Source organism: Dermochelys coriacea, chromosome 8 (genome assembly GCF_009764565.3).
Source record: "Dermochelys coriacea isolate rDerCor1 chromosome 8, rDerCor1.pri.v4, whole genome shotgun sequence".
Lineage (NCBI taxonomy): Eukaryota > Metazoa > Chordata > Testudines > Dermochelyidae > Dermochelys > Dermochelys coriacea.
Genome location: NC_050075.1, coordinates 36,878,931 through 36,897,059, shown reverse-complemented (window position 1 = coordinate 36,897,059; position 18,129 = coordinate 36,878,931). Strand labels below are relative to the sequence as shown.

At 43.4% G+C, this 18,129-nt stretch overlaps 1 protein-coding gene across 2 annotated transcripts in view; it reads right to left on the bottom strand.

The window, feature by feature from the left end:
- Nucleotides 1-18,129, bottom strand: part of CYSTM1 (cysteine rich transmembrane module containing 1) — a 53,714-nt gene that overhangs the window by 20,680 nt on the left and 14,905 nt on the right. Inside the window, exons 2-3 of one of the 2 annotated variants that reach the window (XM_043520455.1) lie at nt 12,581-12,592; nt 12,089-12,342 (exon numbers count right to left, since the gene is read on the bottom strand). In XM_043520455.1, coding sequence (XP_043376390.1) covers nt 12,089-12,342; nt 12,581-12,588 — 262 coding nt within the window. In that variant the 5' untranslated portion in view covers nt 12,589-12,592. The remainder of the gene's footprint in view (nt 1-12,088; nt 12,343-12,580; nt 12,593-18,129) is intronic. The other variant, XM_043520456.1, reaches the window with a different exon arrangement.

Sequence of the window (18,129 nt, the reverse complement as noted above, 5' to 3'; positions counted from 1 at the left end):
AAGGAGGGTGGGCTCCTCAACTAGCCCCCACCCCTTCTGGTCCCTTTCCTTAAACTTTTTTTTTTTAAATTGTGAAATTACCATAGTATTACCTACAAGAAATACTACGCTGCCCAAACTCCTATATCCTTCAGAGTTTGGTTTAACAGAGTAAGATCTGTTTAAAAGGAGTAATTTTTTGAACCAAGTATTATTTTTGGATTGCTTTTTTTAAAATATTTTTTACATAGGTGTTACTATTTGCTTACATTTTTATTTTTTTTTTTAGAGTTGGGTTTTATATAGAAAATACTGCTTGCACTTTTTTTTATGATTTTTTAAAATTTTTATAATTTTTTGGTTATAATTTGTTAATACAGCTTTTAAGATTTTTTAATTACTTGAGATTTTGCACTGCCCACATCGGCACCGGGGCTTACATCGGGCTGGAGGGAGAGACGCTAAGCCTCCCTCCGTATTACTTGGTCCAATACTACCGAGGGTCCATACACCAAAACCCTTCCGGGCAGAGCGAGACACCCTATGTTCTTTTTAACTTAGGTATGCTATAGCTGAGGGTGTATGCACCGAAGATTGTATGCGTGGAGCGAGACTCCGAGTCCTCCTACTACTACCCCAGACTTCTACAACCGGGGGTATACGCACCTGCACCCTATCCCCACCAACCAGGGTGCAGAGAGGAATGCTAAACCTTTCTTCGTTTTTTAGGCATACTACAGCTGAGAGTGGGCACACCTTTAATTATAAAATTTTTAACATGTAATACCAACAGTGTCAGACAGAGCAAACATGAAATGCCAAAGGCAGAACAGTTGGTGTGCTCCGCAGGGCTCCCCACTCTGCAATTCTTCACCAAAACCATGACAGATCTGTGTTACCAATTTGCCTGGGGCATCAGGTGATCAGGCTGAGGCCGCAGAATTTTTAGAGGAGGAGATGAAGAGCACACGAAGTGTCTGAATTTTAAAGCTTTATTGATAAAATAATAAAACAGCAGAGAGTGCTGGGGGGGCGGGGGGGAGTGTTTCCCCACTTCATTCAAAGGAAGGAAGAAAGCGTTAGGGCCCCAAGCCCTAACCCACTTTAATACTTACACACACACTACCTGAGGCTGGCCAGGCCTGGGTGTAATGTAAGAAGAAGAGGGGGAGGGGCGGACAGCAGTTCTGTCCTGTGCACCGGTCATCCAGGGTCCGCTGTTGATCTTTGATTTGCCTTAGCTCCCGGGAGGATTTTAAGTCCTGGGTCTCTTGGGGGCGTCTCCTTCAGAGACCTTTGTTCCCCATGCTCTGTGTACCAGTCCAAACCGGCCTTTCATGACTTCTTTAGCTTTCCCAAAACACACCGATTTCAGGGCCATGAGACAGTTACATTTGTTTCTTGTTGACCTTTGCTGTTTTGCTTTTTTTTTTCCCCCCTGCAGCCCCTGCATTTTGTTTAACAATTTTTTTTTTTTTTACAGCTGGTCAGGGGGAGGGGGTGGACTCCCCCCCCTTCTGTCTTGGCAGGTAGCAGAGTGGGCTGGAGTCAGCTTCTTATTTTTGGGTTTAGCTGGAACATCAAGTTAACCTGTTCTTTTCTCCCCCCTTTGGCCTTTTGCAGCCTGCAAAAAAAAAAAAAAAAAAAAAAAAAAAGTCCACTCCACACCTATACCTTTAACCCTCCCCAAAATTTGCAATGCTTGCAACAGTGTTAGCAACATGCAGTGCTGATCTTCCTTCCGGGGGGAGAGGGGCGGAGGGGCTGTAACATTAGCATTACCTCCTTATTCTCTTTTGTGGCTTCATGATCTTACCCAGCACTGCAGGAAAACCCTACATTCCAGGCAAACCGAAAACTTTTTTGATCACCTAAAAAGTGCTGTAACTTCCACTGGGAGCTGAAGACCTCAATGCATTTAAAAAATGAGAGCAAGGTGAAAAACAAAGCATGTGCAAGACTGCAGAGTGAATGTTTTCTGTAGGTACCCCTCTGCACTAGTTAGGGCGTCCCACAAGGACAGTGTCACTCTGTGATTCACCCCTCCAATAGGTTTACCCTCCAATCCCCAAGCACTAGTCTATTCCAATCCCAAACAGCTTATAAATACAAAGGATCACTTATGGGTAAGGCACACTACTGGGAAGTCAATGGCAGAGTTCTTTCCCAAGCGCAGCTGGAGACTCATTGTGTCACCTTCCTCTGTAAGCTTCAGTTTCCTCGTGTGCAGAATGATACTTCCCTATTTCAAAGGGGCTGTAGGTAGCTATATTAATAGGTTTACTGAGATCCTCAGATAGCACATGCTATTAAAGTTCAAAGTATGTCATTTTAGCTTCAACATTTTCCACCAGGAAAACTTCAACAACCAATTCTATTACTATGGGCCTGGCTTTCAGGAGAGCTGAACATCCAAAACTCTTGTTGAAGTCAATAGCCGCTGCAGGTGTTCAGCGCCTCTGAAAAGCAGTCTTCTATCAAACTACAGAGTAAAACATTAAACTTTGCTTTAAATCGCACTGTAAGTAAAGGTCTCAAACAGAAAGGCACCATCAGATGGAGGAAGTCAGTTTCCCCAGTGGAAAGAATTGGAAATCAGAGCATTTTAAAAGTTATTTTAAGAGAAATATTTATTAAATTTTGATCTGTTTCAAACTGGGCTTACTGCTGAGATGCAGCCAACTTCTTGGAGAGCCAACAACTCCAAGGCACTGAAAAGACACGCTGAAGCAGTGACAATTCCCAAAACCTTTGAAAATCCTCTTTGTGATAACTGTTTCTTTACTATCATTTGCATGTAGTAAGCAGTCAATGAAAATTACTAACTAGAGTTCCTTTAAATGTTAAGGACAGGCCTTCTTCAGCCATGCAACCACTAAAACATTAAGCAATAAAACTGGCTCTACTTAAGAAACTTTTCAGTATTTCCTGGTAAGAGCTAAGTGTTATTTTAGAAGGTTTACATAATAATGCTCATGCTATCTGAGACAGTGCCTCCTGAGAGACTACTAAAGATAGTGTATGCATAGGAGAAGGGGACAAAGTCCAGTTGTTTCCAGCAATGAGATGCAGTGAACAGCTGCTTACAATGTGGAGGTTTTGTTGGTTTGATTAGTAGTTTAGTTCTGGTAAAAAGTGCCCAATTAACAGCTCTAGATATTTCAGTCCTTTATCTACAGAACAAGATCCGCATGGATAGTAAGCTTCTCTCATAACAGTGGGCCTCATCTCGGAGCACGGCAGATCACTCTGGGTCATGAACACTGGCCTCCTGAGTCAAGCACTGGCCCTTCTGTTGAGACCGCCAACAATGGTGACAAAGTCTAGTGAGTTCTGTGAGGTGGCCACATGTCCATGAACCATCAGATTACATCAAAGAGGCCACCGAACAGCCATTGGATGATAAATTTCAGTCACTATTGTTCTGAGCCAGTTTTTTGGGGGGGTTTAGAACATGATAGTTGAGAGGAGTAGATATAGAAACAGAAAGCCTCTCTAGTCCCTTAGAATGAAGAATATTCTATAATCAGGTTACTCCACAAGTCAGTACTGAGACAAGTATTGTTCATTAGCAAACAAATAACCAGAGTTATTAGCCAATGATATTAAAAGGTTTTGGTTTGTAACTATGTAAAACTAACCCCCCAGCTAGATGAACACACTTTGGAGGTTAGGAAGGGAGAGAATAGATGGCATTTAACTAGGATAAATACGAGATAAAGTATATTTATTTTTGCCAAAGGGCTGATTGTCTCTGGAGTTGCATGATCCTGAAGGTCTGATATGAAGGAGCAGTTAAAGCAAAGAAGATACTAAGTGACATTGAAAAAGGGATAAAATATAGTGCAGAAGATGCGACCTATTGAAAAATGCTAGTTTGGAGTACAGAATCCAATTTCAGTTGCCACAATCTAAAAGGAGATATAGCAGAAATCAAAGAGGTTCATGAAATGGCAACAAACATGATTAGCAGGGTGGTGAGTTTTACATAAAGAGGTTCAGAAGACTTGATTTAGTCTGGAAAGGAAATGAGAGTGGGTAAAATTATTAAACTGAATCAGTCCTCTTTTTATCCTGTCCCATAAGAAAAGAAAACAAGAGCACCTGATGAAATGAAAAGGCAGACCATTTAGATCCAATACAATCTCTACTGCCTGTGAATATAGTCACATGTATCATATGATCAATGTTCAAGTTGCGTAACACAAGACTGCACTCACTCCTGCAATTGGCCAGACAAACACAATCACTGACATTCAAAGGAGGGCAGGATCAGTTCCTGACTAGTATTTGTAGATATGCAGGCTAAGATAAGAGTAATCAAATCTCCGATTTTAGTGCAGAAGGAAGGAAATCCACCTTTTAGGTATAGCATTGCATACGTGGCTAAGTTCATTATGGAGCTTTATTTGCTTTCTTCTGACGTTTCGGCCGCTGGCGGACATTGATTCTTCCTCTCTGGTATGCTATGGTCTGATCCAGTATGTCCCTATGTACTGACAGAGCCAAGTTACTGAAGCAGATCAAATTGCCAATATAAGCTAGTTTTTTCTAAACTAGCATGGCACTTTGTACTTTGGCTGGTGCTGCTCAGTTTTTTGCAGCAGGCTAACACTGATATCTTTACATTTCAACTCTAATTTATCGGTAGTAATGACCAGATATCTGCTAACTAATCAGTGGAGGGACTTTTCTTATTTTCTGTACTCCCATTAACTCTCTAAGCTATTCATAAGAAAAGGGGAGGATTGTGGAGTAGGAGGGAGAAAGTTTCAGGAAATGATTTCCTCCTGAAGAGTTACTAAGGAGCCACACTACATATTGCCTATGTTCTGCACCAGGTAGCCATTCTAAATTTGATACAGCATCTCATACAGCCACACTGATATAGCCAAGTTTTTCTATTTTTAACTATCCAAAGTGTCTCATGATCTTACAGTAGTTAGTGGCCTAGTTTCCTTATAAATACAAAAGGAAACCTGCAGTGCTCGTGGAATTCACCATGATGGAAAATCCTTGAGACACAATCCCCCTAGTTTTAGAAGGGGGACAAGATATAGATGTGAACAAGGGTAACAGAAGCTGCTACTCTGAGCTAGGAAGTTAGATCAGATATCCCAAAGGATAACATCCTTCATGCTTCAGGGTAAAAGCTGATCAGTTGTGAAGGTCAAGAAGAAAAAATATTTTCCTCTAACGAGTAGCAGCTGTTGAAGTGAATTTATGGGTACCTGTGGGATGGGCAAGGTCTATGGTAGAATTTTTTCAGAGCAACAAAGTTTTGGCCCTTGTGATTTTCTTCAGCAAACAGTTCTCTAGCCCCATGCATTACCTCACCTTTTAGGGTTCACATTTCCTCCCAATCTTGTCAACATTACTGTGGATTCCCAACTGGTTCCCATAAAATGTCACTGGCATTCTTACATGTTGAAAGACAACTTTCTGCTTTCCAACCAAATTCTTACATATCCCCATGATATTTAAACCATGATTTGAGGACTTCAATAGCTCAGACATAGGTGAGAGGTTTATTGCAGGAGTGGGTAGGTGAGATTCTGTGGCCTGCATTGTACAGGAGGTCAGATTAGATGATCGTAATGGTCCCTTCTGACCTTAATATCTATGAGTCTATGCAATGTCTGAGAGGTTGTACAGGGTTACAATTGTCTGAATTTCTATCCATAGTGAAAGTGTGAATCTTGCTCTGCTGATCATGGGCATGACTTTAACATTTGTGTTTGTTATTCTTGTTATTCATTTTTCCTTACATATAAACCAGAAGTGATTCTTCTTAAAGCTGATGTGATGGGTGGTAATATTATTTGAAGGGCTTATATTAAGGACTTAGTGATGTAATGGTTTTCCAGGGTCTCTTACTAACCATTCAATAGCATAGAAGATAAGACTAGTTTGGTTAAGGCATTGTTTATTTTCCTATTCCCTAAGCCAGTAGTTTCACTTCCACAAGTCACAGACACAGAGAGTGCAAGCAGCAGTTTTGTCTAATACCGAGATAAACACTTTCTAGTTGCCAGGCTACTTCTATTACTATCCTGTAGGCAGGTCATGAGACTTGGCTAAATTAATTTGATTTACAAAATGATGTTGTCTTTAAATATTGCTTGACTGCCAATTCCTGAAAAACCATATTCTTTGAAAGGCAGATCATCTTTACCATAACACATCACAGTCCCAACATCCCTCAGTAATATGGCAGATAAAAAATTATTATACATACAGAATACATAGTGAAATAGTCTAACAGTGCTTGGGAATTCCCCCGCTCACTAGAAGAGGGGGAGAAATTATTGAACAGGGGTCTCCCACCTTCAGGAGTGCTTTTGCCACTAAGATAGTAACCTGATGTGGGGCTGCCTGAGTCTCTCCTGTGGGAGCTGTTCCACTATGTATAAACCATTAAAGACTGATGGGAGGGGAGGGGAGGGAGAGAGATGAATGACTCTGTAGTCCAGTGGTTAAGGCACCCACCTGGGAAATGGGAGACCCCAGGTTCAGTCCTCCTGCTCAAATCACTCAATTATCCACAATGGAAAACAGAAAGAGGGAAAGGATAAGATTTATTTCACTAGAACTAGTCAGGAGAAGGGGGAGCTTTTGAAATATTTATTTTAAAATGAAACTAAAATGCTTTCAAAGGATGATAAACCAATCTGCAAAATGTGCAGGAGTTTCAGAGGAGCAGCCGTGTTAGTCTGTATCCGCAAAAAGAAAAGGAGTACTTGTGGCTTAGTGAAGTGTCTTCACTTCATCCACTGAATGCATCCGATGAAGTGAGCTATAGCTCACGAAAGCTTATGCTCAAATAAATTTGTTAGTCTCTAAGGTGCCACAAGTACTCCTTTTCTTTTTGTGTAGGAGGTGTAACTTCTCTTGGTGCATGTGTTTAACCTCATCACCATTAACCAAAATTACACATAGCTGAAGGGTGACTATCCTGAAATGTGCAACAATGCGAGAGAAATGGCTGCTCTTTCACACTTGACTGCACTGCAATGAGAGTTTTCTACACTATGTGCAGACTGCTGTTTCCAGTGACAGGGAAAGGGATAGTTCAACATGCAGGCCCTTGTGAGTCACTTTAATCCCACTTCCTCCTTCCCCTCCTTTTGTGAGCCTAATCCTTAAATCCTCTCCTCCTTATAGAGGAATCTGGGAGTGTTACTCGTACACTGCTTTAGGTCACTTCCTTTGCTTACTTGTTCATTGTCTGTGTAACCTTTGGCCATACATACACTAAGAAATTTACAGAAAAGTTTCCCCACCAGTTGTACCTCCAGTTAAAATTGCTGGAAGTCACAGGGCAGAAGCTGAACCTGTTTTCATCAGCCTTGACTAAAATGGTAGTATAAGCCAGTCTGATCAAAATGGTGTCACAGACTGGCCTGGTCATCAGAGCCTTGTCTACACTAAGGCTCCCTAGGGTTTAATACTTGATCAGCAGAACTGCAGTTAGAACTAGTGGAAAAGATTCTGTAAGTTTCCATGCCCAAAGACTTTGTCTGTGCTATGTATATATTGCAGCTGGGAGCATGCTTCCTAGCTCAACCGATAGGTGCTAGCTCTGCTTGAGCTAGCATGCTAAAAATACCTGTGTAGCTGGGAGCAGCACTAGCAGCAGCTCCAGCTAGCCACCTGAGCACAAAGCCACCTGGATCCCTTGAGTATGTTCTCAGGTGACTAGCCCAAACCACCACCGGTGCTACCTGGGCTACACTGCTATTTTTAGCATGCTAGCTTGAGTGGAGCTAGCATGCATCTGGCCACTTGCGCTGGGAAGCACATGCCCTATTGTAGCACAGACGTATCCTTTGAGCTGGTGGTCTTGTCACAAGGGACATCAGTGAGTCAGGATGCACTGAACAACATAAAACAAGTGGGATAAAGGGGGACAGAGATGAAGCAGTTCTGTAAAGAAGGGGAGTTTGTTACCTCAGCATACACAAACTTACTGAGAATCCATCCCTCTCTGAAGGTGTTGAGTGATCCAACAGCTATTGATTCCCTACTCCTCTCTCCCTTTGATAGTTCTGAATCTCTCCCCATCCCCATATCACCTTGAATTTGCCTCCTCTCCTCTGGGATAGAACCATTTCAGCCATTCCCCTTCCGTTGCTCTTTGCTGCACTTTTTGTGGCAGCAACTGCCTTCTCCTTGTACTGTGCCCAGCTTTGAACTCTGAACTGCAGTCGAGATCTAACAAGAACCCTCTATGCTCATACAGAACAGGGGCTGTTTCAAACAGTTTGCAGTACATGGGCAATTATGTTACTGGCCATTTATCTGAGTAAAATTATAGGCCTCACTAATGAGAAAATTCATCCACTAATACACATAGGCATTTGAGCTACTTACAGCAGCATTTCTAGGATAAAGCAATGCAAGCAGTAAATTGACTTCTATTTGATCCCAAAGACGGGAATGGCAATCTGAACAACAGTAGGGCACACAAATAGCTCTAGAGTGAAGCTACACAACAATCCCACAACAGCTCTCAGTGACACAAGTCACTCTGTGTTCCAGGCCAGAGCTAAGCACGTCAATATTTACTACTGGGACCTGTAGCACATGCACATCCTTTGGATTCAGCAGGCTATCTAGCAGGTTTTTCAGGAAACTGAGCTTGGATACCTTGTCAGCGGGTCTGAGTTATTTCATAGCACGCAAACTGTGCTAAGTGTGGCACCAGTCTTCTTTCATGATTTAAATTTACAAGCTACCTTTTTGTCCAAAGGATGCTCCTGGTTTCACTAGCTTATCCATTAAGCTCCCAATCACTTCCCATGTTTCCCACTGTTTGCTCCACAGAAATTAGACTATGATATTTCCATCTTCTCGTGGCAAACAATGAGCAGACACCATTTCCCCTAAGGGAGTCTTCTGTTTTCTTGACCCTTCCCATCACTACAGAAGCACAAAACTGCTCCCCCCGCCAGGCCATGTTGTGATCCTACAGCTGGAAAACCTCAAGCTCAATGTCTGTTTTCAGCCCAATCTTTCCATCCTAGTTAGCACTTGAGATGCTCATTGCAACAGAGGATTGGCTATCTCAAATCTTGTTTGTTCTAACCTGCAGGTTTTAAAAAGCTGTTTCATGGAACCATATCTGAATTGCCAGAAGACTTTACCAGTTAGTGACAAGCTTATAGGGTTTTGCCTAGATCAGCTTGTCATGCATCCTGTCAGGATTTCCTTTTTTGGTAAGGGACCTGTTAACACACACCCTGGAAAAAGCTGAAGGAGTAGAGGAGACATTTCCAAGTCCCAGAAAAGCCTTTGGAGTAGAGCAGACAGTGCTGAACTTCCCTGTGTATGGTACAAGTATGTACACGCTTTATTTACCTCTATTTTATTGGAACATCATGGCATTTAACTTTATAGTCAATGATTAGACTGTTGAGCTTTTGTTGAACCTAGCTGCTGTGGCACTCATGTTTGTCCTTGTATCTCTTTCCCCTTCCTTCATTAAGCGTTTCAGATCTCTATCCTTTATCTGTGCCCCAATCTTTGGGAGTCTGTCTTCCTTCCTTCTCTCCCCTCCTTTTCCCGCCCCTCCAACCGCTCCATTCATCTTGCCCTTTTCCCTTTCTTCCTGCATTGGATTCTCTCCTCCCCTTCTCTTTTTATTTATCCCTATTGCCCCTCAGTCTCTCCCCCTTTCCCATATCCACTCAACTTCTCCATCAATGCAAGCCCTGCTCTTCTTTCCCATCCTCCCTTCTAGTAGCGGTTCATCCTCACCTTCAACCCTCAGCTCTTTATATACTCTCTACAGCCACAGCAATCTGTAAAGATAGCTACCAGCTCCCTGGGCTGACAAGAATTGAGCTGGCCCCCAGGCGAGCCTCCTCTCTAGAAGGAGAGAAAAGATATGGCAGCCCTTCTCTTTTTTCACCGGGCGCTGGCCTGCCTCTCAGTGCTGATCTAAGCTGTGGCTCTCAACCTTTCCAGACGACTGTACCCTTCAAGAGTTTGATTTGTGTAGAGTACCCCCAAGTTTCATCTCACTTGTACTTGCTTACAAAATCAGACATAAAAATATAAAAGCGTCACAGCAAACTGTTACTGACAAATTGCTGACTTTCTCATTTTTACCATATAGTTATAAAATAAATCAATTGGAATATAAATATTGTACTTACATTTCAGTGTATAGGATATAGAGCAGTATAAACAAGTCACAGTATGAAATTTTAGTTGGACTGGCTTTTTATGTACTCTGTTATAAAACTAGGCAAATATCTAGAGGAGTTGATATATCCCTGGACGACCTTTCCGTATCCCTGACCGTAGCTCTGTGAACACTGAGGCAGTTATGGTGCCACAACCTGGAAACTACTGACTACTGAGTCAGGTTGTTGAGAGGAAATGGAGCATCCAAGAGAAGAATGTTCAACTTCCCATACAAGCAAAGATGCTACACTCCTGGAATTCAGCTCTCTGGTTTCTTCATCTTCAAGCATTTCAATACAGTATTTACTTCCGAGGTATTCTGCACCTAAAAATTCTGCACACAATATTTTAAAATGCTGCAAAATTCTGCAAATTTTATTTGTCAAATAAATGTGGAGGCTCCAGCATGGCATTAGGGAGCACAGGCCACTGGCTACACAGAGGTTGGAGATCATTGTACACCCTCCTGGGACACGGACTTGGTGGTGAGGCTGCACTCAACCCTGACACAGCACAAGGATAGGGCCTGCCCCAGAAACACCCCAGGTACACCTGGTGTGGGCCAGCAGGCTCAGCAAGGCAGGATCCAAGTGTGGAGGGGCTTAATGTGGGGGGATCCAGGTGTAGGGCAATCTGGGTGCAGGTGGCTCAGTGGCGGATCCAGATGCTGGAGGAGTTGGACTCAGTGGCAGGGAGGGAGATCCAGGTGGCTCGTCAGGGTGGTCCAGGTGCAGGGGGAGTGGGGCTCATCAGGGAAGAGTGTGTTTCTGAGTGCGGTGGGCGAGGCTCAGTGGGAGGGTCTGGGTATGAGGGGGTCTGGATACACGTGGGTTGGGCAGATAGGGGAGCAGCTCCCTGTTCAGGGATCCCTCCCCCTGCAGCTGAGGAGCAATGGGTGCAGGAAGCAGGGAGGTGGGGGTTGCAGAGCTTCCTGCAGCTGGGGGAGAAATCTTGGGGTGGGTCTGACTTGGCCCCGGATGCTGTGCAGGGGAAGGGAAGTCCCATCCTCCCCAGCCCAGCCGCAACTGAGCCTGACACAGGGTAGGAGCCACCAGCTGGGTCTTCCCCAGCCCACTGCCCCACAGTGATATACCTTTCTGCCACCAGGGCACCAGAAACATATTTCTGGGGGGAGTTGCATAACTGCTCTTGTGACTTCCCTTTGCTTCCCCATCAGAAAGTCATTTTTCTGCAGGGAAGCAAAGAAATCTGTGGTGGACATAAATTCTGCACGTACACAGTGGTGCATAATCCCCCCAGGCACAAATTATTGGAAAAAATATAGTGGTGACTGCCCAAGAAAATTCAAGGCCTAGAAACTGATCCAAAACCACATGGAGGAGTACACTAGGGCTGAAATTTTCAGAGTTGCTGAGCGATTTTACATGCATAACTTCCATTAATTTCAATAGAACTGTGCATCTAAATCCCCTAAGGGGCTTTAAAAGTCTCAGCCTAGGGCTGGATGGCTGTTAACTGAGGAAAAATGAAAAAAAGGTGGAACAAAGGCTAAAACTCAATAGAAAGTGGCTGTGAAAATGGCTTAGTGTAAGCAGTTCCCTCAGGAGCCCCCATCAAGGCTGTTCAGGGACACTCCACATGTCTCTAGTCAGAAAATGAGCCATTAACAGAACCTACAACAGCAAAAACAAGCTGAACCTGAAAAACAAGAGCTGCCACTGGAGCTGAAACCAGAAACAGCAGCTTCCCTCCAGCAGTCTTCTGCTTTATCTGCCCCTATTAGCATGGACACTGCACCTACAGTCTTCCTGAAGGCCAGAGGATAGCAATCCCCCTCACTCCAGGATGAACAAAGTCATTCATTTCAAACACACAAGGCACAACAACAAGTAATTAACTTGCAAAACAGAGCATACAGCAGTATAATGCTATTAGGGCACCATGCTGCTTAGCGTACCTGTGTTTTTAGGTCCATCTGTGTACATTGGTCCAGGAGGTGGAGGCGCATTCTGCCACCCATACTGTGGATAGCCTTGATAACCCGGCTGACCTGGTTGATACGGCCCAGTAGGCCCTGGTGGGTAGCCATGGTATGGGTCGGGGACTGGAGGACCACCTGGTTGTTGTGTATATGGTGGGTATGGGGCAGTCGGGCCTGGGCCTGGATATGGTGGAGGGTTTTCGTAATTCATGTGGGATGCAAAATTTTTCCTAAAGGGGGGAAAAAAGCAAAGACATTATTCTGCTTTTGACTGGCGAGTTTCTTACAAGCAGGGTTCACAAATCCCAATTCAGACAGTGATGATGCTTTCCACTTCTCTCGTGCCTTCTAAGAACCTTGTAATCATTTACAAACCTGGAAATCCTGGACGCCCCATCATCTCAGGCATTGGCACCCTGACAGCAGGATTGTCTGGCTAGGTAGACTCCCTCCTCAGGCCTACACTACCAGCACATCCAGCTATCTTCGAGACACCACTGACTTCCTGAGGAAACTACAATCTATCGGTGATCTTCCTGAAAACACCATCCTAGCCACTATGGATGTAGAAGCCTCTACACCAACATTCCACACAAAGATGGACTACAAGCCGTCAGGAACAGTATCCCCGATAATGTCACAGCAAACCTGGTGGCTGAACTTTGTGACTTTGTCCTCATCCATAACTATTTCACATTTGGGGACAATCAGTGGCACTGCTATGGGTACCCACATGGCCCCACAGCATGCCAACATTTTTATGGCTGACTTAGAACAACGCTTCCTCAGCTCTCGTCCCCTAATGCCCCTACTCTACTTGCGCTACATTGATGACATCTTCATCATCTGGACCCGTGGAAAAGAAGCCCTTGAGGAATTCCACCAGGATTTCAATAATTTCCATCCCACCATCAACCTCAGCCTGGACCAGTCCACACAAGAGATCCACTTCCTGGACACTAAGGTGCTAATAAGCGATGGTCACATAAACACCACCCTATATCGGAAACCTACTGACGGCTAATGCCTACCTATATGCCTCCAGCTTTCATCCAGACCACACCACACAATCCATTGTCTACAGCCAAACTCTACGATACAACCGCATTTGCTCCAACCCCTCAGACAGAGACAAACACCTACAAGATCTCCATCAAGCATTCTTACAACTACAATACCCACCTGCTGAAGTGAAGAAACATTGTCAGAGCCAGAAGAGTACCCAGAAGTTACCTACTACAGGACAGGCCCAACAAAGAAAATAACAGAACGCCACTAGCCATCACCTTCAGCCCCCAACTAAAACCTCTCCAACGCATCATCAAGGATCTACAACCTACCCTGAAGGACAACCCATCACTCTCACGGATCTTGGGAGACAGGCCAGTCCTTGCTTACAGACAGCCCCCCAACCTGAAGCAAACACTCACCAGCAACCACACACCACACAACAGAACCACTAACCCAGGAACCTATCCTTGCAACAAAGCCCATTGCCAACTCTGTCCACATATCTATTCAGGGGACACCATCATAGGGCCTAATCACATCAGCCACACTATCAGAGGTTCATTCACCTGCACATCTACCAATGTGATATATGCCATCATGTACCAGTAATACCCCTCTGCCATGTACGTTGGCCAAACTGGACAGTCTCTACGTACAAGAATAAATGGACACAAATCAGATATCAAGAATTATAACATTCAAAAAACCAGTCGAAGAACACTTCAATTTCTTTGGTCACTCGATTACAGACCTAAGAGTGGCTATCCTTCAACAAAAAAACTTCAAAAACAGATTCCAACGAGAGACTGCTGAACTGGAATTAATTTGCAAACTGGATACAATTAACTTAGGCTTGAATAGAGACTGAGAGAGGATGGGTCATTACACAAAGTAAAACTATTTCCCCATATTTATTCCCCCCTTCCCCCTCCCATGGTGCCACAAGTACTCCTTTTCTTTTTTAGAGGTTAAGGAGTATGCCTCACAAAAGCCCTGTCAGGAGGAAAAGTATTAACCCCACCCAATCATCAAGGAAACAAGGCACAAATGTTAAATGACTTCCTTAAGGTCACACCATGAGTCTGGGCAGAGCTTGGAATGAACTCAGATTTACCAATACCATGCTTTGGGCCACAAAATCATCCTTACAGAAATTTAATCTGTTTGTACAGTAATCAGAGAAGCTTCCACTCATGTGATTAAATAAATCACAACACAACCATTTAACATTACTACTTTGCACTTTATCAACTTTTCTTCTAAGTTGCCCAAAGTATTTCCCATTGCTTATTAACACTAAGGGTTTGTCTACACTTACATTTTATAGCACTCTAACTTGCTGGCTCAGGAGTGTGAAAAAATCACCCCCCCGAGCGCAGCAAGTCCGAGCACTTTAAAGCGCTAGTGTAAACAGGCGCCCAGCGCTGGGGAGCTGATCTCCTCATGGAGGTGGATTACCAGGAGCACTGGGAGAGCTCACGGACGACCACGCTCGCACTTCAAAGTGCTGCTGCGGGAGCATTCCCGCAACAGCACTTTGAAGTTTCCAGTGTAGCCATGCCCTAAGCCTCATAGCATGTATGGGGCAGAGAATGGATATAAAGGATCACTTCACATCTCACTTAAATGAAGCCATTTCTGGGGAGGAACACAGCAAAACTACATTTTCACTCCTATTGTGAATACTCTTATCTCAGTGAAGCTATAGAGGAACAGAGGTAGGAGAATAATTTGTTGTTGGGATTTGGCCATACTGCTGTGTTTAAACACTCCCACGCTTCTAAAACACACTATGGATCATTAATGACCGCAAACGATCACACCTTGGCTTTTAGGTCTGTCAAGGTTCCTTCCCCACTCTGAACTCTAGGGTACAGATGTGGGGACCCGCATGGAAGACCCCCTAACCTTATTTCTACCAGCTTAGGTTAAAACTTCCCTAAGACACAAAGTCTTTGCCCTTGGATTAGGTAAAACGCTGCCACCACCAAGTGTTTTAGACAAAGAACGGGGAAAGGACCACTTGGAGTTCCTATTTCCCCAAAATATCCCCCCCAAGGCCTAACACCCCCTTTCCTGGGGAGGCTTGAGACTAAACCAGATGATCACAACCCCCTTGGATTTTTAAGACCCAAAAAACCCAATCAGATTCTTAAAAATCAGAACTTTATTAGAAGAATAAAAAAAAAAGATAGGAGAACAACACTGTAAGATCAGAATGGAAGATAATCTTACAGGCAGTCAGATTCAAAACAGAGACTCCCTCTAGGCAAAACCTTAAGTTACAAAAAGAAAAGAAACAGGAATACACATTTCCTCCAGCACAGCGAATTTACAAGCCAAAAAACCAAAGAAAACCTAATGCATTTTCTAGCTAGATTACTTACTAACTCTACAGGAGTTGGAGAGCTTGCATCCCTGATCTGTTCCCAGCAAAGGTATCACAGACAGAAAAAACTTTTCCCCCACTCCAGATTTGAAAGTATCCTGTCCCCTCATTGGTCATTTTGGGTCAGGTGCCAGGGAGGTTATCTTAGCTTCTTAACTCTTTACAGGTGAAAGGATTCTGCCTCTGGCCAGGAGGAATTTTATAGCACTGTATAAAGGGAAGGGTAACCACCTTTCTGTATATTTATGACAAGATCACATGCAAAGGCATCATTAAAGAGGACTGAAAGTTCAGAAACTGTATCTAATTTGTTTATTACACAGCAGTCACCGAGGGACTGATCAACCTTTTCTTGATTATTATGACCAAGCAAGATGTTTCCAAGATTAGGCTCCACCAGTGAAGAGTTCACAGCAATGTTTGTACTTAAAACACAAGGACTCATTATGCTAGTACATATGGATCGGAAAGTGAAATTAGTCGATTGTCATCTTCGAAAGTGATGGAAGTGCAAAAAGTCAATAGCAGAAATGATGTAAGATTAGAGTTTTGAAAATTCCTTCAGTTTCAGAAATGTAAGAAGTGTTCTTAGTATTGTGTGTTAAAAAAAAACCCAAGTTCCTAAAGTGATTTTTACCCTGACACTGCCCCTTTAACAGGATAGAGTGAGAACTTCACCACTCTCATTCTAGATGTCTCCCCCTTCCCAAACTTCACTGGCTTCTAGCATTCCTCTAGAACACTGGTTCTCAAACTTTTGTACTGGTGACCCCTTTCACATGGCAAGCCTCTGAGTATGACCACCCCTTATAAATTAAAACCACATTTTTATATATTTAACATTATAAATGCTGGAGGCAAAACAGGGTTTCGAGTGGAGGCTGACAAATTGCGACCCCCATGTAATAACCTCACGATCCCCTGAGGGGTCCTGAACCCCAGTTTGAGAACCCCTGCTCTAGAACTGTATGATTCCAGCAGTTGAAAATTGCTGCTGTTGGCACCACAGGGCAGCAGAAGTGGGATTGGACTACTGACAACAAATCTCCAGGATTCTCCCCTTATGGCCCTGGAAAAAAGGATGGATAAGAGAAAATGAAGTTGTATGCTCAGTATTCAGCACCAAATTTCACTGATTCGTAGAGTTGAGGCTACAAGAGACCATCAGATCACCTAGTCTGGTAATCCATACATCACAGACCATAGAATTTCACCCACTTATTTAACGCCACAGAAAGCATAAAGCCTATAACTGACTCCCCCAAGCTCCTACAGCAGGTAACATGGCATAGCCACAAATAGAACTCTGATTTCCTGAGTGGTAGGCCAGTGCCCTACCCATGGGACCAAGAGGCCTCTCATCTATACACAATACTGATCAAAACTAGAAAGCCTTTCAATCCATGTATCATAAAAATAACATTTAGACTGTGTTTGGCACTTCTCACAGACAGCTTCCAAAGTGCTTTACAAAGGGAGGTGAGCATCACCCTCAGTTTACAGATGGAGAAATGGAGGCACAGAGAAGTGAAATTACTTGTCTCAGGGCACACAGCAGGTCAGTGACAGCTTGCAGGTTACATTTAAAGACAGCTGAAATAATATTTACCAAAGAAAAGTAAGCTGTATCAAAAGTAATTTGACAAACCAGCCAATGGGGAATCAGCTCCTGCTAGAAGCGCATCCCGGAAGAAAGACCATAAATACTTTGTTTTCTTGATTCTCTGTTTAATTGTTGCGAGCCTGACATAGCAAACCAGAAACAACCAGTGTTTTTTACATAAACTGTATTTCACCATCTCAGAGAAAGAATGTGTGCTTCATTCCCCAAGGCTTGGTAGCTGGGTTCTTTGCTTATTTACATGTTACTCTTACCTGGGTATCAGAGTAGCAGCCGTGTTAGTCTGTATTCGCAAAAAGAAAAGGAGTACTTGTGGCACCTTAGAGACTAACAAATTTATTAGAGCATAAGCTTTCGTGAGCTACAGCTCACTTCATCGGATGCTGTAGCTCACGAAAGCTTATGCTCTAATAAATTTGTTAGTCTCTAAGGTGCCACAAGTACTCCTTTTCTTTTTACCTGGGTATAAGTCACTATGATGTTAGGATCCCAGCTTACATTGCTTAATTCCTCTGCAGCACTGACTCTCAAAAGGGCATAAAAACCAGGATGAGTATAGCACCAATGTGATTACTACTAACCCAAAGCAATTCCAGAAATGTATTCCCCAAGATACTGGGATTAAAATCCCTCCTACAACAGCACTGAAAAGCCCTCGACTCTCAGTGGGCTAAAAGAACTGGGAAAGCCAGAATGCAGTAGCTGATTGTTACATCTGAGAATTTGTTCCAACTCTTGCTTGCCATGTAGGCCACAGACATTCAGATTCTGGCTCTGCTAAAGGCAATTTTGGGTCATTCTTGTCCTATCCACCCTGAGAAGGGTATTTCTTCATGGCAGTGCACCAAATTGATCTTATAAGTCTATTATTTGGGCAGTATATCTGGCTTTTTTTAAAGCCTGCCATTGAGGCAAACTAGCTTTTAAAAGCAACTGCTCCAAATAATCCATTAAATGACCAGTAATAAACAGCAATTTGACTCAGGCTTCATCAGT